The sequence below is a fragment of the Mirounga leonina genome, unplaced genomic scaffold, assembly GCF_011800145.1.
Source record: "Mirounga leonina isolate KUSES-001 unplaced genomic scaffold, KU_Mleo_1.0 Mir_127, whole genome shotgun sequence".
NCBI classification, from domain to species: Eukaryota; Metazoa; Chordata; class Mammalia; order Carnivora; family Phocidae; genus Mirounga; species Mirounga leonina.
Genome location: NW_023270316.1, coordinates 12,630,617 through 12,651,717, shown reverse-complemented (window position 1 = coordinate 12,651,717; position 21,101 = coordinate 12,630,617). Strand labels below are relative to the sequence as shown.

Here is a 21,101-nt window from a genome sequence, read left to right as displayed (position 1 = left end):
GCGCGCCACATGACCGTTTTTCTTCCGCAGCTGCACCTTAAAAGCAGTACGACCATATCCGTTCAGCCGAAAGACAGGGCAAGTGTCTTAAAAAAAAAACAAACTTTTATTTTGATTCCTAGGCTGGTGCGTTTAAAAAAAAAAAAAGTTTTCCAATGTTTGTGATACACGCGGCAGAGTCTTAAGCAAATGAGATCATTTTCAGATTTCGGTTTTTCAGTCTTTCTACTTTTATAACAATAGCAGGTTAGTAGGACGTCCTTCTTTGAGCACCACAGGCAGTCTGCAGCTCACCGCGTGCGTTCCCCTCGGGGCGCCAGGCTCCGCCGAGACGCTGCTCCCGGCGCGAGCGGACCAACCGTCTGCGTGACTCCTCTCGGCGAAGCGTGGCGGGCGTCGTCCGTGCGAGCAGCGATCGGCCCGGGGCCCGCGCTGCCGCCGTCCTAGGAGCGGTGTGTGCGGTGGGAGCTCAGCTGTGCTGTTCGTGGTCTGTCTCCCAAGCATGAGGACCTGGGTGTCAGTGACCAGGGCCATTTGTGGTCTGTGACGCTCGGAGGGTCTCTGGGAGCTGCCCCCATGCTCGTACCCGTATCCCGCGACTGGGGTTGGGGACTGCACATTCGGTAGTAGTGTATATCGTGCCCGTCTCCAAGAACATTCTTTTCTCCTGTTTGTACTCATCCCCCCTCCCCCCAGGCATGGGGTTATCAACAGTGACCTTGCGCATCCGTGACAGTCGGACTGCACAGGGAACAGGGCTCCAGGAACTGCTGGGCCCGCTAGTCAAAATCCGTTTGCCTCTTCTCTGCGGAGACCGGGTGGCTGCTAGTCCCTAGTGTCCTGAACCCCCTTCTGACACAGCCCGGAGGGGGCGGCCCCCGGCGCCTGCACCCCAGCCCCGCGGGCCGGCGCGGCGGAGCCGGACCTGGACCCACGGACGAGGAGCTCGAGATGCGGTCGTTATCGTTTGCCTTACGACGTGTACCAGATGGTTTCAGGTACTAACAAAAGGGAATAAAAATACCTCACGCCGCAATCCAGCATATTGAAGTTTTAAGGCAAAACATCACCCACCTTGTCTGGTCTTTATTTCCGTCGGACACGGGCAGGTTGCAGGGACGGAACTGCCCAGGGGTGGACGTGGCTGGTCCCGGGGGGGGGGGGGACACACACGGGACAATGAGCAGACTCAGCCACGCGAGACACCCACAACATGGAACCGGGGAGGCAGAACCTTGCCGGGAGCCTGTCCGTGCTATAAAAGGACTAAAACCCGAGGGATGAAAGCAAAGACAGGGAGGGGGACTACCTTCCACGTCTAGCTATTTCCCAGAGGCTTGTCCCACACCCCAGCCGCAGGACCAACTCCTGGGACGGTGAGCGCAGGGGGCAGCTGAGGGACAAAGGCAGTCTCCGGAAAATTCTCCCCCAGAAACCACCAGTCACTGAATTCTACAAGGCTTGGGGATGAGGGGGTCTAGTTCGCCTCCCGAGTGAGTCCGAACCATGTCCGTGCTCGTGCTGCTTCGCACCTCTGCGGTCCCCCCGTGACTTCGAAGTGCAAACCACGGGGGCGACGGAGACCGCGTCCAAGCTGCCGGGAACCGAGCAGGAGTTTCGGAGACACCCAGTGTCTCAGTCCGTTCGGGCAACCGTAACAAGTGCCAGAAACGTATCTCACAGTTCTGGAGGCAGGAAGGTGCGAGATCAAGACGCTGGCACATCTGGTGTCTGGCGAGAGCCTTCCCGGGTCACAGTCCATTGTCTTGCTGTGTCCTCACAAGCCTGAAGGGGGGAGGGGAGCCTCCTAGAAAGTTCCTAATCCCATCACTCCCGACCTCATCACCTCTCAGTACCATCCCACTGGGGGTTAGGATTTTAATGTATACATTTGGGGGTGGGGGGTGGGGGGAACAGCCTACTCCTCCTACACACGAGACCGAATTACAGAAATGGTTTTCTGGGAACTTTATTGGTCCCTGCCTGACACAGCACCCGTATTTGATAGCAGAAACAGAAAAACGCTTATAAATGGACCGTATTTTGCCAAAAGAAAGGTACAAAATGCTACATGAAGAACTGCACTAGATGCTTCTTCACAAGACCAACCCGACGACAACATTGTTGGGTTCAGAAGGCATGTGCCACGTGGTCACGTCACGACAGCACAAGGCCAGCTCTCAAATGCCGAGGCACCCAAACCCCACCGGCAGCCACTCGCTTGTGCAGCCGGCTAGGACGCAGGAGAGAATTTCTAGAAGGCCTAAAGACCCAGCCAGACACAGCCCACTGCCTCCGTGTCCACGGAAGCCTCTGCCAAGGCCGGGTGCACAACTGCCTTCTCCGGTCTGAGCGGGGAAGCTCCGGGCAGCGGGGGGAACAGGGGCGGGGGGGGCATCAGGAGGCTTCCAGGCGCCCGCGAACGCATCCCAGATGCCGGCCTTGCAGGTCTGGCTGCGCGGCGGCAGCTTCCGCCGGAGCTCCGTGCGGACGGGGCTACGCCACGGCCGGCCTCCCTGGCTCACGAAGCGGCCCCCAGCCCACGTGCCCTCGGAAACCAGACCCCGGCTTGCGTGTCCACAAAAGTGGCAGGCCAGACAAGACCCGGGAAGAGATCCACTTTCCAAAGCTACTCAAACCACTTCTTCCCCCGGGGAAGCTTAATCGACGGGAGATGCCCACGTAAGCTCAGAAAGGATGATCCGCTGCTTTCCCCGGGAGGTGGCGCCGTGCTGACCGTCCAGGGGCTGCAGACTCTGGGTAACCATCGCGCCAATATGCCTCATCAGACCCCAGTCCCCGCCAGTGTGCCTGTTCCTCGCACTGGAGACCGGCTTCAGCATGTCTTCTTGAGGTCACCGTCCACGTGCAAAGGTGCACAACTCTAAGAAAGCTGCTGTCTACACCGGCTGGCTGAAAATCGGACAAGCAGAGCCCTCTGCATCATTGCTTCATGGGATTCTCCCGCAACGAACAAAACTGACCTTGGGCTTGCGCCTCGCACAGAGAAACAAACCACTCCCTCATACAAAATACTTGGTAGAAACACCGAATGAAACATCCTCAAGTTTTATCATCCAAGTTAACATCCCTGCTGCCGAAGAACACACAACATAAGAATCAGCAATTTGGTTCTATTTCCCCTAATCAAAACGTATCCCTTATAGAAATTAATCAGCTTCTAATAAAAAAAAATCATGACTTAATTTTAGGCTTAAAAAAAAAAAACGACACTCCATTAACGAATCTAAACAAGACACACACACTTGAATCTCTCTGGCTCTGGGCCTTTGTCCTCTTCCCTGTAACCCAGGCCACTGGGGTGGCAGATATCGATCGAACCTTCCATCCCAAAGTTTACCCAGTAACTTCCTTGCTTCCAAAATCCTTTGTCTTCCCCTCCAGGAACTGCTACACCAACAAGCGAGGACAATGATCCGGATCAACAAACAGAACACGACGCCCCATGTACTTAGTCAGGGACTGCCGCAGGAACTCTTCGCTCTGACCCCAGAGAAAGGACTCCTCCTGCCTCCCCGGGCCAGCAAGGCCCCTCCACAGGCCAGGAGACACACAGACCCCAGCTGACAGAGAGCAGCCCCGGGCTTCTTTAACAAAGCCACCCTCAGTCAAGGTCCCTGGGAAGAGAGCACAACTTCACAAATCAGCAGTATCCAGCCACATTTTCCATTTTGAAAGTTGCACAGGGAGTTGACCCGGACACTGGGCATTTTGAACGTGGGTACTTCTTTCTGGAAGTGCCGAATGTCTCACCTTCTCTCTCTCTCTCTCTCTCTCTCACACACACACACACACAACATGTATGCTGCCCCCTGAAGAGTCACGTTTCAAGGAAAAGTATGCAAAGTAAGTGTGTTATAAAATTTATTCGTGTAAGCATTCAGACATTTTTAGGTGGGCAAGATGACACGCGGGTTTCACTACGAGCACGACAGGAGTCCTACTGGGAAGGACGGGAGGCGGGCGTGGGGCCAGCAGTGGTACGATTCCAAACAAACGTTAAGACGAGAGCACTTCATCGGGGAGAAACTTAAAATAATAATTTAAAGCTTCATGAGGCAAGATATGTTCCAATTCAAAACACTAAGAAATAGTACCATCAAATGAAAGGAAATCAACCTGTGCGTGTACCCAAAGGGCCGCCGGGCAAACAAGAGGGGGACAGGCATTTGCGGAGGGACAAAGAGGAGTGTTCCGTAAGAGGGGCATGAAGGAGTATTAACGGCAAACCCTGCAAATACAAAATAAAACCCAAATCACTGATCACAGAATTCAAAATTTACATGTAATAAAGGCAAGGCAATAGACTCAAGTTATGGCCTGTCAAATATTTACTCCACTGACATTATCTACAGAAGCACGTGGCCAATTTGTACACAGTGATTCCTTATGCACGCCAAAAGGGTTTCCGTAAAAATGACACTATATACAAATCTGTACACTGACCCACCAGAGCGATTCTCCGTCTCCCGCGGGGGGGGAGTCACCCACTTAAAGCAGGGTACCTGAGATTTCATTTCTTCAGTTGCCTTGTCCTGATCCCAAATATACATTTCAGGGTTTGTTTTTGTTTTTAAAGACACTTTCCTTGATATGTGCACAATGGCTAAAATTAAAAAACAAGAACAAGAAAATAAAATGATCGCTTGCAGGAGCCGACCCTCCCCACCCCGCTGAGCGTGTCCGTCCGGCGGAGGCCGGCGAGGGAGGACCGCACGCCCCGGGGCCGGGGGGGCGGTGCAGGGGGGGGCGGGGGGGCCCCTGGATGGCACACCGCAGCAGCGGGGTCAGCAAAGGCTCTCGTGGACGTTTTCGGAGGAGGAGGAAGAAAAAAAAACAAAACCCCAAATGCCAAAGGAATTTCAGTGGGTTGAAGTTCCTCCACCACTTAGAGAGTATCTAGGGAAAGAAAAAAACAAGAGAAACGAAGTGAATGCAGGTCATTTCTGGAACAACCCCCACACAAAAAGTCAAACCAGCGCCGAAATCCTAGTTTACTAGACAATCCCCAGTCATAACACAGTCAGGTGGCGCAAATACCAGTGGGTTAATTAGTATACAAAGAATTCATAAAAACTAAGAAAATCATGATTGTGACACCACTTCTTACAGACCAGTTAAACTCAGTGGAAGAGCTAGTACGTTAACGAGCGAGAGCGTGTTCAGTCTCTCAGGAGAAAAGAAAGATGCGCCTGGAACAATAAATGGTACAGCTCCGCTTACAGTCCACTTGTAAAAACCACAAAATCAGCAGCACCCGATGACGCCGTGAGATCCCAGGGGCGCACACACGGCTGACTGCCTTTCAGCCCAGGAGACCCCCACTGGCCCCCAAAATATGGCTGCTTGTGCAAGTGATCCCCTCCCGAGCGCTGTCTCAGAAACGTGGTCCAGAGAAGGAGCAATGTGTGCGGCACGAAGAGGTCTCTCGGGGTTTTCTGTCATTGTAAAGATTGGGGAACAACTCTGATGTCCAGAGCAAAGCAAGGGTTGAATAAATTAAGCAAACCGAACGAGAAACGCACTAAAAACTGTAATTATATGAGGGTGGGGGCCTGGCTGGCACAGCCGCTTGATCTGGGCTCAGGTCAGGCCCCCTGTGATCCACCTACAAGGGCGGAAGCGACTCAGTACCGCCTGGGAGCCTCACAGGAGTGGACGCACGGCACCAGCTAAGGCCTGCAGGGACCCGTGGAGGACCCCCCGGAGCAGGTCTACACAGCACAGAGCAAAGAGAAGACAGAATGGTCTGGAGACGAGAAGAATGTGGACTCGGCACGTCCTAGCGCATCACTGGAAAGTACGACGTCCGACATGACGCGGGCAGCGGGGCTGTACCTGCCGAGGTCCAGAGATGCGGCGGGTTCACACGGAGACGTGCTGAGCGTGAAACACACACCGGATCGCAAGGACGTGCTGCTGAAACGTACGGGAAATACCCCACTGACAGCGGTTTACGCTGCTGACATGAGCAAAGACCTGGGACGCAGTGGGTTCCGCAGCGTATTATGGAGACTAATTTCACCTGCTCCTCTTTTACTACTTTCCCAGGAGGAAACTAGAAAGCTCCAAACCGTGCGGTGTGGCCCACACTGGCTGCCGGACCAGCTGTGTCGGGCGCCACGGGGCGGGAGGAGAGGGGACACCTAACCCCCGGCCGCGCCCTTGCCCTCCATGCCCCGGAGCTGCGGGGCGATCGAGTCGGGGACGCGTGTCACTCTGAGCAGCTCGGCCAACTCGGGACAGGGTGGGCATCCGTCCTAAGTGGCGCTACGCAAGCAGAAAACCAAGCGCACAGCGAGACCATCACGGCACCACCAGTTCTGGGGCGCTCTGCGTATCGCAACTGGACTGTGCGCTTTGAGAAAGGAGGCCAACGGACCGTTAAGTTGCTCGTCGGTACCGGGGGGGAAGCCTCCGTGGTAACAAGGATCACGTCCCAGGATGAACAGGGACACTCAGCGGTGCCGCGTGAGGGACGTCAGCCCGACGGACACACACAAACTCCGGCACGGCTGTGTGGGGGTGAGCATCCCGGGGACTTGACTTCTGTTTTCCTTTATGCCTGTCATGCATGAGTAGCGACAGTTGGGAGGGGGGTAAAGCCAACGAGTAGAGCGGGTCCCTTCGCTTGCACCGAAGTGAAGGCAGCCAAGTCAATGGGCTCTACCATGTGGCCGGCAGAGGGCGGGAGGGCGAGCCGGGACGGCGTTTGCCCCCGAGCCTGGGGGGGGGGCGCCCTCAGCGCCACAGCGAGGTTTTACCCCCATGTCCCACTTCATCGGGACGCTTCACAGGCCAGAGGGCAGCCCCTTCGATCATCACTTCCAAGGTGCAAAAGCACCCAACGCGCCCCTAGCTTCTCTCCATGTTGTCAAGCCAGCGTCTCTGGGAAGACCTGAAATGCTCCTCACTCTCATCAAGGCTCAGCAGGTCTTTGGAACAGACTGGACAATTCACCTGGAGGGTGAATTTCAAAGCAATGACACGGCTGGCTTCTTGGGGAGCGATGAAGGTTCGGGGGTGTGGAGCAGAGCTCGGGTCACAGCACACCTCCTCTCTGTAACACCCCCCGAGGACTCCCTTCAGTCCTGGCAGTCGGAGCGACCTCCCCAGGGGACTCCTAGAACAAGCCTGAGTGGGTTGGCGAGCTCCCCTCTCGGTGGGGTCAGGCGGCATCACCAGGAGCAGACAGGGGTCTTAAGGTCCCGGTATTCATCACATGACAAGAGCTCCAAGCGCACCACGTCTGTGGTCCTCCCCCGTGGTTTCCGGACTCCTAGCATTCCCTCGCGGTGATCTTTAGAACTCAGAACTGAAGTCTTCTCTGACTTGATTCTGCTTCAACCGTGTGCCCAGGAAGCAAACAGCCAGAGCCCAGGAGCAAAACGCCAAAGCGACCGACCGAGCAAGGACTGGGAAAGGCAGGGGGCAAACAGGGCATTTACCTCTGCAGCCGCTGGATGAGCTGGGCCACCATGGTGTCCGAGATCCCCGGGCAGGCCTCTTCCGCCAGGTAGATGGCCCCTCGCAGCTCCTCTATGGAGCCCATGTTACCTCCGCACGCCTGGCTCTTCTCCTTCAGCTGCAAACACACAAACGTGCAGAACAGCATGACCCACACAGGCACAGGAATCGGGGGGCACCTCCTTTAAGGAGGGACGCGATGTGTGACCCCCACTGCCACCCCGGGCGCGTGAGTCCTGGTGGGGACACTGTGTGGAAAGGGCATTCGTTAGGCCTTTAGGAAATGGTTCACATTTGGCTCTGGCTTTTCCAGCTGTGAACACATCCCCGCCAGCATCGGCCCCATCCTGACCGTGCTTCCCCCTTCCCCCCGCAAGAGGGACACGGAGGACCAGGAGGGCGCCGCACGCCGGCGACCACACCTTGCACCCCTCCCTGTCACGGACTCTGCCGCGGTGGACCAGCAAGGGGCCGCCCGCGCCCACCTAGGACTCCCGATCACCTAACCAACTAGAGCAGTGCTCACAAGTCCTGAGTGCCTGACCTCTGCCTCCCCAGTTTCCTACAACGGCGGCCCTCCCCCGCCCGCCCTGCCCTGCAAGCCCCCCAGGCTCCCCTGCCCAAAGCGCTGCTGGAGGGGCTCTATCAGCCGAGAGGGAGGGAGCCACCCGCACGCACGCTCCAGTGTCAGGAACAGCCTCACGTGCAGACACGGGGACAAAGATCCTTTATTAGTGAGCTTTATCAGAATTACATAAAATGATGTACACCGGACACGTCAAACACGCGACTATGGAGCACTACCGATAAAAACATGTAAGCAGGGGCGCCTAGGTGGCTCAGTTGGTTAAGCGACTGCCTTCGGCTCAGGTCATGATCCTGGAGTCCCGGGATCGAGTCCCGCATCGGGCTCCCTGCTCGGCAGGGAGTCTGCTTCTCCCTCTGACCCTCCTCCCTCTCATGCTCCTCATTCTCTCTCTCTCTCAAATAAATAAATAAAATCTTTAAAAACAAAAAAAAAACAAAAAAAAACATGTAAGCAAAGCCGCCCGGGAGTTCAGAACAGTATCACGCTGAGAATTAATTCACTAATTCCAAGTAACGATTTCGGCACAGCTTCTTCATATGCCCAGTAAAAAACACAGAGCTTCAGAAAAGTAAGAAATATCTATGTCATTTCCCCTAATGGCCCGCCTGATCCTCGTGGAGCGCCCGTGGCAGGATTACAGGAAAGCAAGGGAGCATCCCCAAAACCCGAAGGACCACTCTCCCAAACAACATAATAAAAAGCAGGACAGTGTCTTATGGACAGGAGAGGAAGAGAGCAGGTCCCCGGAAACAGCAGGGAGCCACACAGAGGACCCCCACCCGCCATTCCGTTTCCATCACAAAGCCACGTGCTCGGGCTTCAACTCCACACCCCGGGCTCCAGCGTGGCCCCGGGCTCCAGCTGGGAAGGCAGGGCCCTCAGGCTAGCTCATGAGGGCCGACGGGGCAGGGGGAGGACTGACGGGGCAGGGGGAGGACCGAGAGCCAGATGAAGCCGGCCTGGACAGCCCGGGGCGCTGCTGAAGGGCAGACCGAGGTTCGGGCCCCTTGGAGCCAGGGGGCGGGGCCTGTGTGGCACCTCCCACCTGGGACCACGGACCTCAGACAGGAGGATCCCCTGAGACAGCCCCTCCCCTGGAGAGCTCGAGTCACCACACAAACAGAAGGGACTAGTGTGGCTCATTCTCAATTACCTTGAAGGCAGACTGGGGGCGGGCTCAAAAAAAAAAAACTGCTCTTTAAATCACCTACAAACTGAAGAATAATCTTCATTCTCATACCATTTATTCTCGCCAACATCGCACAATGCAGCAGGCCTAGTGGTACCTCCAGGAGGCAGGGCGGGCTCCCCCGAGGAGGAGCGGCGGACCAGCACGTGGGTGACACGGATGACAAGTGACCTAGGCTGCTCACCTGCGAACCAGGTGGCCCTCTGGTAAGGGGTCTTCTCTGGGATTACGGTGAACTTTGGGGGCACAACGGGGCAAAGAAGGTCTCCAGAGAATCCGACTTCTCTTTTAAAATAAAGTTCTACTTTTTACACTGGCATAAATTTGTCTGAGACAAAGCAATCACGCTGCACCCAAACGGATTTTGTAGAAAGCAGTACAACGGAAGCTCAAAATCACCCTGATGACAGGCGGACTTGGGCGGGGCCCGTGCACTCAAGGAGGCGACACAAAGCCCTTTCCCGGGAGGGGCTGGGCAGCAAACGGTGCCCGGGGGAGCACGAGGGGCACCAGGAAGGCAGTGCCCGCTCCCAGCTGGCCTCGCGGGACCATGACGCCGGCTCTCCAACTACCCGAGCCGGCGTGTTCTAACCTCCCCAATTCGACTGCCACATGTCACAGAAAGAAGACCCTGCCGCCCACTATGTCCCTATCATGCCCCGCCCCCCCACAGCCAACTGGGTATCTTACCTCTGCAAACAGAGGAGAAATAATTGTAGATAAACACTGAGAGAAAGGCCTCTTTGGGATGTCTTTCATCTTAAGGAAGAAAAAAAAGGAAATCAGAAGTTAAGTATTTAATATTCACATTGCAACAATTCAGGCAACTTCAGACATGCACCATGCTAGCTAACGTAAAGTCTGAAATGCTCTCTATTTGCTGTGATCTCTTTTCTTTTTTTTAAGATTTTATTGTTCTAAGTACTCTCTACACCCAGCATGGGACTTGAACTCACAACCCCGAGATCAAGAGTCGATGCCCCACTGACTGAGCCGGCCAGGTGCCCGCCCATTTGCTGTGATCACCAAATGGGACCGTCTCACAGTCCTTCACTAGCCTGCACCGTTTCCTTTGCAGTGATGTGCCAAACTCATGCAGCTGGGCGAACCAGTGTCTGGACTCCAGGCGCCAAGGTCCAAGAGGTCCCGGGAGTGGCCCTTGTGTGGGTGCAGGTGATGCCGAACTGCACCCCTGTGCAGTCTGTGTAGCAGGACTTGACTACCGAAACTCTGGAAATGGAATCAGCTCGAAGCTGGCCGTTGCAAGAGACTATGATAGGACAGGGGCCTACTTTCTACTTTTGCAATCTCTGTAATGACTCCCATCTGCCTATGAAAGCAAGACTTACAGGATCACCAGGGGACAGCCACTGGTCGACGCTGCCTGAGAGAAACTATACCACGGTGTTTTAAAGCGACTCTTTTTCATAAACTTAAATAGGCATAAAACCAATTAATCAAAATAAAGTTCCATGTAAGTACCAAAGGTACTACATTTGCTTTTAAGATCCTTAAACAAAAACTTAATCCCAAAATTCTGGTATCTTTTATGAGTAACCCCAATATATAAGACAGACAGAGTTCTGTCCAGAGAGACTGAATGTCACCTCATGGGTGAGGTCTCCCCCGCTCCACGTGCAAGCATCAGGAAAGGCCAATGCCACGGGGGTAGGGGGCAGGCTCTGCAGAGCAGGAAGCAGCCCTGCGGTACAGACCCGAGGCCAGATTCGCGGATCCAACTCTGGATCATCAGACGACCGATCGTCTCATCTGTCCCGGACAGCGAAATCCCACAACAGGCTGCCCAAGGGAGCCCCGCCCCCTAACAGCAGGCTCTGCACACAAGTGACCGGGGACCAACGGATGACAGGAACGAGCCTGCGTTACCTTATTTCTTTCTAAGTCTGAAGGCTGAAGAGCTCCATTCTCAAGACTCTTTGGATCTTTCTCTCGGATAGTGAAGATCCAGTCCCCAGAGTCGCTGCCTCCAGAGGCCTGGCTGTCCGTATCCGTTTCCCTTTGAAGAGAAATCAGGCGAACTCCGTGAGCGAGCGCACAGCCCTGTGCCCGAGGAGACCCGCACTCTGCAGGCCTGCCCGGCCACCCCTACACCCCACACCTACCTCCCACCCCGTTGCCCACCCATCACCCCCTCCAGTCCCTCTCGGGTGTTCAGAGGGACCCTGCCCCTGGCACCATCACTGTGAGGCTCCCTAACGTCCCCCGGCGCCAGCATCCAGCGGCCCCACCCCACCGTCCAGGACCCACGACCGTCCTCCACTCCACTGATGGCCTTGCTCTCAGATGTCATCTCTCCTCCCCTTAGGCTCCTTCCCCTCAACACTCCGACATGCGTCCCTTTTGCTCCCACAACACGATGGCCCCTCCAGCTACAGCCATCGCCCCAGTCTCGTTTCTCGGTGTGTCCACCACACTCACTGCCTCCGCCTACCTTCCCCTCACCCCGAAGCCAACCCTGGCCCCGCAACTGCTACGACCATGGCCGCCGACCCCCTGCACGCCACCGGACGGGGTTCCTGCGCAGTCCTTCAGCCGCTTAAGCCCTGAGCTCGATGTTCTTGCTCCTCCCCCCTCCAGTCCCTGCACCCAGATCGGCCCTGACTCGGGCCGTCCACAGGTCCATCCCCGACGCTGGCATTTCCTGGCATCGGTCCTTCGCACTCTGCAGAGATGCTCTGGGTGACCGTGTTCATTCTCATGGCTCCAATGACCGTTTACAGCACGACAACCCGAAATCCCCGACAGCTGCCCACGTGCCTCGCCTGAACTGCAAACCTCGGTGCCACTCACCCCGTCCCGGATGTCTTGTCCGCAACTCAAACATGTCCCACCCCAAACTCAGCCTCCCGAGCCCCAGCCTCCTCCCCGCCCTGGCCAGCTGCCTCGCCAGGCTGCCTGTGCATCTTTCGTCCGCACTGCCAGCACCCTCATCTCTCCATGTCACGATCTCACTCTTGGTTCCTGGGGACCCCGAAACACTTAGGCCTCAGCCCCAGAAATTCTGATTCAACCAGCCTGGCGTGTAGACCTAGGCTGGTGGTTGACTTGGACTTCTAGCTGAGTGTGAAGGAGAGAACAGGAGAGGTGCTACACGGATCGGAACACTTCTAGTCGTGACACCATCCTCCACGTCAGAGCAGGTGGCCCCGCTTTCCCCACCCCCACACGCCAAAGCGGCTCCGAGACCTCATCCATCTCTTTGGCTGACTGAATTCCAAAATGCTTAACTTGATACCAGTTTTTAGCAAGTAACTTCTGTCACTGTTCTGTTACGACCCCAGCATCAACCCCAGCACAACCCAGAATCGCAAAAACATGCATTTGTGGAGTTAAAAAAAAAATACATTTAAAGCCGTTACATCTGACCGATATTTTAAGGCAAGAGAAAGAAAAGGAAAAGGAGACCAGGTCTAGTTCTTTATGGACCGTTCCACCACAAAGATTTTTCTTGGAGGCTCCACTAGCAACAAAAAGAGGCTAAAAAGGCCCCCAAATTGTCCCATACTGACATAAAAATCACCATCAACCTGGATTATCTAAAAACAAATTAACAAAGAAATCCAGAAGTAACAACAAAAAACCGCACCCCAAATAGAGAACAAACGCGAACATGACCCATGCACAGGGCTCCCAGGCCGCCCGCCCGCCCACGGGGGCCCGGCCCAGGTCACACCTGTCCTGCACGCCCAGGTGGAGCGGACTTACGTGTCTGAGTCTTCAGAGCCGGAGTCTTCGTGGCTCTGCTCGGCCTTCCATCTCTTGTACCTGTCGATGAGCTCAGTCAAGTAGGATGTTTTCTTTGCATTGCGTATTATAAACTTGTGCTTCAGTAACTCCTTAGCGGTGGGTCTCTGAAAAACAAACCGCCAAACAAAACAAAGTAGAGATGAAGTTCCCTGCGTTCCACCTGATTCTACCCCCAAAGGAAACACTTTGGCCTCAAAAAGTCAAACACCCACGCTAAGATGTAAAGATCGAGTTCTGCTTCAAAGTCTGTTTCCCTAACAAAAGCCATGATTCAAACAGCAGTCATCCAGCACCCATGGGTGGGAACCCACGTACCGTGTGGACGTGGCATTTGGTATCTAATGCAGTCCGTAACACATTACAGGTAACCACCCAACAAAAGCAAAAAACCTTTCCCCAGAAAGAGGCATTGACACAGAAAATGTGTCAGAGAATTTCAGAGATCATTGAAGACAGCTAAACTATACCTCCTGGTTTTTAAAAAAATTTTATTACAAATGCTAACAAGAGAGAAAACATGTCCTGTGTTACTCTGTTAACTTTCTACATTACTACTTGGCTCCACCCCCCAAAATAGATCGATGTTAACTGGGATACATCTAGAGGAAACTAGAAAGAAGCCAAGAAATACCCGTTTCTTTGATGCTGAAAGAGTACCCAAGTGCTCTTACTCATCAGCTTCCCCCACTTGGAAACGCGGGCTTCCCCAGTGTCTTTCCCTGGGATTGCGGTGAGGACCTCACCCAGGTCCTGGGCTCCACATGGCCACAGCCCCACAGCATACTCTGACGTTGGCAACTGCCTTCCCCTCGCGGATGGCAAACCCAGTTACAGGGAGCAACTTCCCAAGGAGACCGGGCGTAGCCCAAACGAGGGCAGACAGGAACACACAACCACTACCAGAGAGACTAAGTTCCCACTCACTAAAGCGTTATTCACGAGAGCCAGCCGTGTTTCTCAAATTCAAGCCTATAGAACACCTGGGTCACCTCAGGTGATGTCCCACTCCCCGTGAAACTCCAAGCATCTCAGAAGTGCTCAGATTCTCCGTTTCTCCCCCTTTTCCTCAGTGTGCTTGGGGTCAGGGTAGGAGTGGAGATGTGTGCACTGGGCAAGGATGTGGATACTAGAAATCTGTTTTTAATGGGAAGATGTGTACACGTCTGGGTATATCTTCTTGGGTGCTTCTAGCCTACGCACCGTGGCCGGCAACTCACATCATAACACAAAGTTCAGAGCATCGTGGACAGACAGAACAACAGCCCTCACCCCCCGACGCCTGATGCGTTAATAAAGCGCGGACTTGGTGAGCTCAGGCCACGTTCCCTAGAGGTTCGCAGAAAATGCTGCATCCCCCATTTCATGCCTTTACCTAAACTTAACCAAAACTGGCATCATATTAGAAAACCATGGTGTTCGGGCACCTGGGTGGCTCAGTCGGTTAAGCCACTGCCTTCTGCTCAGGTCATGATCCCAGGGTCCTGGGATCGAGTCCCGCATCGGGCTCCCTGCTCAGCGGGGAGCCTACTTCTCCCTCTCCCTCTCCCTCTGCCTGCCTCTCTGCCTACTTGTTCTCTCTCTCTCTCTGTCAAATAAATAAATAAAATCTTAAAAAAAAAAAAAAAAAAAAGAAAGAAAAGAAGAAAACCATGGTGTTCTTGTAAAATCAGTCACCCATTTTTAGGTAAGAGTTCATTAAAAAGGGGATTCAGCTTGGGCTTCAGCCAACGCTGCTAGAAGATTCAGAAACAAACCAAGGACATAGGGTGCTATACGTTAACACCAAAATACAGAGATAACTTTCAAAGATGTGCCCTGATTCAGAGAGGGAATTTGGCTCAAGCTATACCGGGCTCCTGCCACATGGTTCTGCTGGAGTCAATTATACACAAACAAGAGTAAAAGGAAGGGGCAGGAGGGCAAGGTGGGTGGTTCATTTATATTTTTTTATTTGTCTTTTCTTTCCTAACACATGCCAAGAAGAATGTGAAAACATCTACTTTAAAGACATATTCAGCCATTATTTTTCTGGCCATACTTTGCAATTACTAAAAATGGCTAAAAATAGCCTGACCTTTCACTATAAATATTAAAAATTTATGATTCCACATGTAATATTAAAGAGAACAATCTTCAGGCTCAATGAGGTATGAGATGCTAGAAAATAAGTAGATTTTTTTTTTAAACGATTTATTTATTTATTTGAGAGAGCAAGAATGAGAGAGAGTACATGAGAGGGGGGAGGGTCAGAGGGAGAAGCAGGCTCCTCGCCAAGCGGGGAGCCCGATGTGGGACTCGATCCCGGGACTCCAGGATCACGACCTGAGCCGAAGGCAGTCGCTTAACCAACTGAGCCACCCAGGCGCCCTAGATTTGTTTCTTAAAAGATAAAACAGGGGCTCCTGTTAAACAGGGTGGCTCAGTCGTTAAGCATCTGCCTTCGGCTCAGGTCGTGATCTCAGGGTCCTGGGATCAAGCCCCACATTGGGCTCCCTGCTCCGCGGGAAGCCTGCTTCTCCCTCTCCCACTCCCCCTGCTTGTGTTCCCTCTCTCACTGTGTCTCTGTCAAATAAATAAAATATTTAAAAAAAAAAAAAAAAACAATAAAAACTTCAGCAGGGTGCCTGGGTGGTTCAGTCAGTTAAGTGTCTGCCTTCAGCTTAGGTCATGATCTCAGGGTCCTAGGATGGAGCCACAAGTCAGGCTCCCCACTCAGCAGGGAATCTGCTTCACCCTCTCCCTTTGCCCCCAGCCATCCCCCCCAAAGAAAAAACAAAACATAACGAGATCTTGAGGACAATGATGACTATGGTAAGAGTGACTAAAGAAATTCCAATGAGATGGGTCTAGACCAAGTCTGGCCACACAGAAAGAGACGCCCACCCCGAGCTCAAGAAACTCACAAAGCTTGGCTCCTTATTCAAACAGGCTTCAACAAACTCCTTGAGGGGTTTGCTGTAGTTTCCTTCCAGCGTGGGGGGGTTGTTCTTTGGAATGAGGAATAAAACCTTCATGGGATGCAGCTCGGAATGAGGGGGCTCCCCTTTTGCGAGCTCGATGGCTGTTATGCCCAGGGACCAGATGTCTGCCTGCAACAACAAAAGCATTTTTAGAGATACCAAAAAGAAATAAATTCAAGTAAATGTACTTCTTAGAAAGAAGAAATACATCTCCACGTACTTCTAAGGTTTTAAAAAAGATAATTATTTTTTTTTAAAGATTTTATTTATTTGACAGAGAGAGACATAGCGAGAGAGGGGAATACAAGCAGAGGGAGTGGGAGAGGGAGAAGCAGGCTCCCCATGGAGCAGGGAGCCCGATGTGGGGCTCGATCCCAGGACCCTGGGATCATGACCCGAGCCGCAGGCAGACGCTTAACGACTGAGCCACCCAGGCGCCCCAAAAGATAGTTATTTTTAAGTGAAAACAAAAAAGATAAGGATTTGATATGATTTCAGAATAGGAAACACACAGGAGAAAATTTAATATACAGAACATCTTCTAGCTCTGCACTGAAGGCGGCTTTTACAATTACTCATCTCCCATTTACCACTGGAAGTATGAGGCACTCCACGGTAATTTAAATCCCTGGAGTGATGGGATAGTTAGCTAGAAGTGAGCAGAGAGGGCACGTCTGGAATAGAGGGGTGTTTGAGACTCATCCCATCAAGCCAGCTTACAACCAAGCCCAGCTGTGAGGTTGAAAGCAGGCACACTGGGCTCAGAGACTTGAGTTTAAATGCCAGTTCTACGACCAAAGTCTTACAACATGAGACAAAATATCTCACCAGGGCGCCTAGGTGGCTCAGTCAGTTAGGGGTCCAATTCTTGGTTTCAGCCCAGGTCGTGGTCTCAGGGTTGTGAGATCCAGCCCCTCCCTTCCCCCACCCCTCCCCTGACCCATGCTCTCTCGCATGTGCTCTAAAATAAATAAATAAAATCTTTAAAAAAAAAAATCTAACCTGTAAGCCTAGTTCCCTCATCTGCAAAATGGGAATAATACCAGGGTGGTTGAGCAAGGTACCTCACAGAGTGCCCAGAACTTAAAATGGGTTTCTTCCGGAAATGTTCAAACACACACAGAAGTGGAGAATAGTAACAGAATATTAATAGAGGAGAATATTAATAGAATTAACATGAAGTTAATGATTAACAATTTGCCATATGGGTTTTGTCTATTCTTTGCCACGGTGTATTTAAAAGTAAGTCAAAGACAGCGTGACATTTTCCCCTGACTACCTCAGCTTGTCAGTAAGGTTTTTGTACTACCTAGCAAGACCTAAAATTAGTAATAATTTTTAACTTAATAGTAATTTAATATGTTGTAATAGTTAAATTTTCTCAACTCTTCAAAAAAATATTGTCACGGTTGGTTTATTGGAATTAGGATCCACACGAAGCCCGCCTCGCACAACTTTTCTGCTCTGGTCACTGTGCGCAGGAAACCTGTCTTAAGTCAGAACCTACTAGATCCCTCAGGCTCACTCTACAGTAAAGCAATGAAAGGCTGAGACACCGTTCAGGTCACGGCGGGACCCAGACTTTTCCGACCTTCAACACCTGCTGTGGTCTCGCAACCCCAGTGAGTGGGAGAGACGCTCGCTGCTATCTCCCTGCCCGGCAGCCCATGGGGTCGGTGCCTACCACACACTCTGTGTTTCTTCTGTTCTCAGTGAAAACAGGTCTGTCAGCAAGCCTTGTTCTGAATTCTTTGCACGAAAGGGATCAGACTGGAAGAACCAGCATCAGGAGTCCTATTCCCGTTTCCCTTCCCTTGGCAGCTTAGACTCTGCTTTAGCTTACGTGTGTATTACTTTTAAAATCAGTAAAAACGTGACGGATCCCAGAGCCCGTGCGCCGAGGAGGAGGAAGGGGGGATGCTCGGCAGGCGAGCATCTGTACCGGCAGGAGCAGGTGGATGGGAGCAGGGGTGTGGTTACAGGGAGGGAGGGATACAGGAACCGAGAATGCGCAGCCCTCGAGTGTCAGTGGCTCTTTACACAACCGGTTCTCCTCCCGTCCGGCAGCCTGCTCCAGCCTTCCTGGACTTCCAGAGAACTGTTGCTCTCTGCTCTCTGCAGAGCCTGCTGCTGGGCACCCCTGACGGACAACCTCTCGACCCCCAAGCATCCCACAAGCACTTACAAATTCCCTCATCAGAAAGCCAGGCCCACGACGGTGCTTGCTGGCAGCCTCTCTCCAGATGTGCGTACGCTCATTTCCCTCAGAGCTCCGAGGGCTGTGGACCAGGCTCCCAGCGGGACAAGCAGCGGACAGGCCCGAGGTTTCAAGGACCTGCAGCTGCTTCCACATGCCAGTATGGGCCAGCAGCCGGAACACGAAGCAGCCTTCCCAGGCCCACCCCCAAGACACGGCCACGGGCTTCAGAGGAGAGGCTCGGACATCGCCCTCCTGCTTCCCCCGGGGAGGGTCGGCCAGTACAGCCTGGTCATGGTAAAACATGTGCCATCCTGCCAGGCAGCCGAGCCAGGAGCCTGCGTGTCGCACCAGCTCGTCAGTTCCTCTCTGGATCCTCCTACATCAGCCAGGGCCAGGTGTGTGGCTCCTGGCCTCTCGGCACCTGGCCACCCCCTGTCCCTCCTGCCCGTGGCGGAGTTCAGAGCTATCCTCTCTCCCTGGGGCTTCTCTGGGGGGCTCCTAAGTGTCTTCCTGCCTGGAGACTCCCTCTCGAGACATCGCACATCCTGCTGACTAATGTGGAAAACTTGATGGATGCAATGTCAAATGAAGCCATAAAAACATCCAAGCTTGTTAAAACCAATAAATTCCTCTTCTAGGAATCTATCCCAAATAAATAATTTTAGATTTAGAAAATGGTGTATGCTGCCAAAAATATTCCATTGCAGCATTACTTCCACTAAAGCTTAGAAGAATGATGATGCGCTAACACATTTACTGAAATCCCGCATATTCAATGACATTGGTAGAGAATCACAGATATAACGGAGTTTGTCTATTACTGTACTTAGGAAATATGGCATCAGATGGAAACACGTGTCTAGGTTTTAAAATAAAAGTTATGTGGGGGAAGGGCAGTTATTTTCCAAAACAATTAAAATTGAGGTAGAAGAAGAGATGTGTTTTATGCCATCTGGGAAAACCATGAAATGAGATACTGAGAGAAAACAGTGGTTTTCAATATAAGCCCAAGTCAAAAGTTTTAAGGGCACCCGCCCTTATATAGGGTTAGAGATATAATCCTCTATCTCTATACTATAGATATACATCTGCAAACAGACTTTTTCTCCTACATGGACAGTTCTAGTAGCATGCTCCTAAGTGACAACATGGAGTTCTCTGGTACTGATGATCAGGGACTCTTCTCGGGGAGGGGTTTGCTACTAACAGACAACATTCTAGATCCTTGCAATATCCTATTAAGTAAAAGTAAGCTGGCTACAAATCTGCGGATACAACACGATGTAAGTGGTATAAAAAATTTACGTGCAGAAAATATTCTAAAAGGAACCACAGTCAAGGCTCTATAATCAAGAGGAGGAGGAGGGAAAAAAACCCAAGAATCCTGCCTTTTGGCTTCCTGAGCAGCACCATGGAGGCTGGGAAGAACCAGTGCCTTAGGAAAGGTGGCAAAAAGGGAGCCAAGAAGAAAGTGGTCGATCCATTTTCTAAGAAAAGATTGGTATGACGTGAAAGCACCAGCTATGTTCAACATAAAAAATACTGGAAAAACACTAGTCATGGGAACTCAAAGGAATCAAAGTCACATCCGATTCCCCAAGGGTTGTGTTTTTGAAGTGAGCTTTGCTGATCTGCAGAATGACAAAGGTGAATTTGGAAAATTCAAGCTAATTACTGAGGACATTCAAGACAAAAACTAATTTCCATGGCATGGATCTTATCCGTGACAAAATGTGCTCCACAGTCAAAAAACAAGGCAGACCATGATCGAAGCTCATGTCGATGTCAAGACTACTGATGGTTATTTGCTTTGTCTATTTTGTGTTGGTTTTGCTAAAAAATGCAACAATCAGACTCAGAAGACCTCTTATGCTCATCACCAACAAGTCTGCTAAATTCAGAAAACGATGACAGAAATCATGGCCCAAGATGTGCAGACAAATGACCTGAAAGAAGTGGTCAATACATTGATTCCAGACAGCATCACAAAAGGCATAGAAAAGGCTTGTCATTGTCAGTCCATTTATCCACTCCATGATGTCTATGTTAGAAAAGTAAAAATGCTGAAAAAGCCCAACTTTGAATTAGGAAAGCTCATGGCGCTTCGTGGTGAAGGCAGTAAGTAATTCTGGAAAAGCTACTGGGAAGACCATGCTCAAGTTGAATGAGCCAATGGATATGAACCACCAATCCAAGAATCTGTTTAAAATTCAGACATTTAATGGTGACAAAAAAAAAATCTCATTTGTGATGTTTAATTTCTGATCCTTCTTTTTTAAATAATCTAAGCTTGGTGAATCAAATGTTCAGAACTGACGGGGATGTGAACTTTTCTGAACTAGTGTACAGATTTTATCCACTGCTCTTAGTTACTAAATAGCTGGGAAAGGGCAGTGATCTATTTTAAGCTGTAGTGACCTGGATGAAAGTGTTACAGATGGTTAATAAAAGAAAATCTTTTCTTTAAAAAAAAGAAAGAAAAGGAACAAGAATCCCAAATCAGTTATATCTAGTCAGAACATAGCTCAAAATGGATAGAAACTATTTAATTAAATGCAGTACTGAAGAACACGTTTATACACAGCACACAGAGGTATAAATAAATATCATTTCAGCACTAAATAGCAATACGTGGTTGATCAGAAAAGTCCCAATCATTACTACGTGCTAAAATAAAGCCTACCGTTAATCTCTCAGCTGCATGTTTTTCCCACTCACATCCTGCCTGCAACCCCCAGGGCTCATCACTCACAGCTGGGTCTGTGGGTAATTCCTGATCCTGTGCAGGGACCGGGGGGAGTGGGAGGAGGGGGTGGGCAGCGGGCCCAGCCCGGGGGACAGGGAGGCCAGTCACAGGCTGCCGTGGACAGGCTAACCACACAGATTCCAAAAATTGGCAGGCTACTA

The 21,101-nt window shown here is 51.7% G+C and overlaps 1 protein-coding gene and 1 pseudogene across 2 annotated transcripts in view; one reads left to right on the top strand and one right to left on the bottom strand.

The window, feature by feature from the left end:
• Positions 1-3,868: 3,868 nt before the first annotated feature.
• The window catches only part of STK24 (serine/threonine kinase 24), a 110,129-nt gene continuing 92,896 nt past the window's right edge, over positions 3,869-21,101 (bottom strand). For both annotated transcript variants that reach the window (XM_035003147.1, XM_035003148.1), the window contains exons 6-11: positions 15,938-16,123; positions 12,993-13,138; positions 11,154-11,283; positions 9,957-10,025; positions 7,470-7,606; positions 3,869-4,920 (exon numbers count right to left, since the gene is read on the bottom strand). In XM_035003147.1, the coding sequence (XP_034859038.1) occupies positions 4,884-4,920; positions 7,470-7,606; positions 9,957-10,025; positions 11,154-11,283; positions 12,993-13,138; positions 15,938-16,123 (705 nt within the window). In that variant the 3' untranslated portion in view covers positions 3,869-4,883. The remainder of the gene's footprint in view (positions 4,921-7,469; positions 7,607-9,956; positions 10,026-11,153; positions 11,284-12,992; positions 13,139-15,937; positions 16,124-21,101) is intronic.
• On the top strand, positions 19,606-20,401 carry LOC118009279 (annotated as a pseudogene).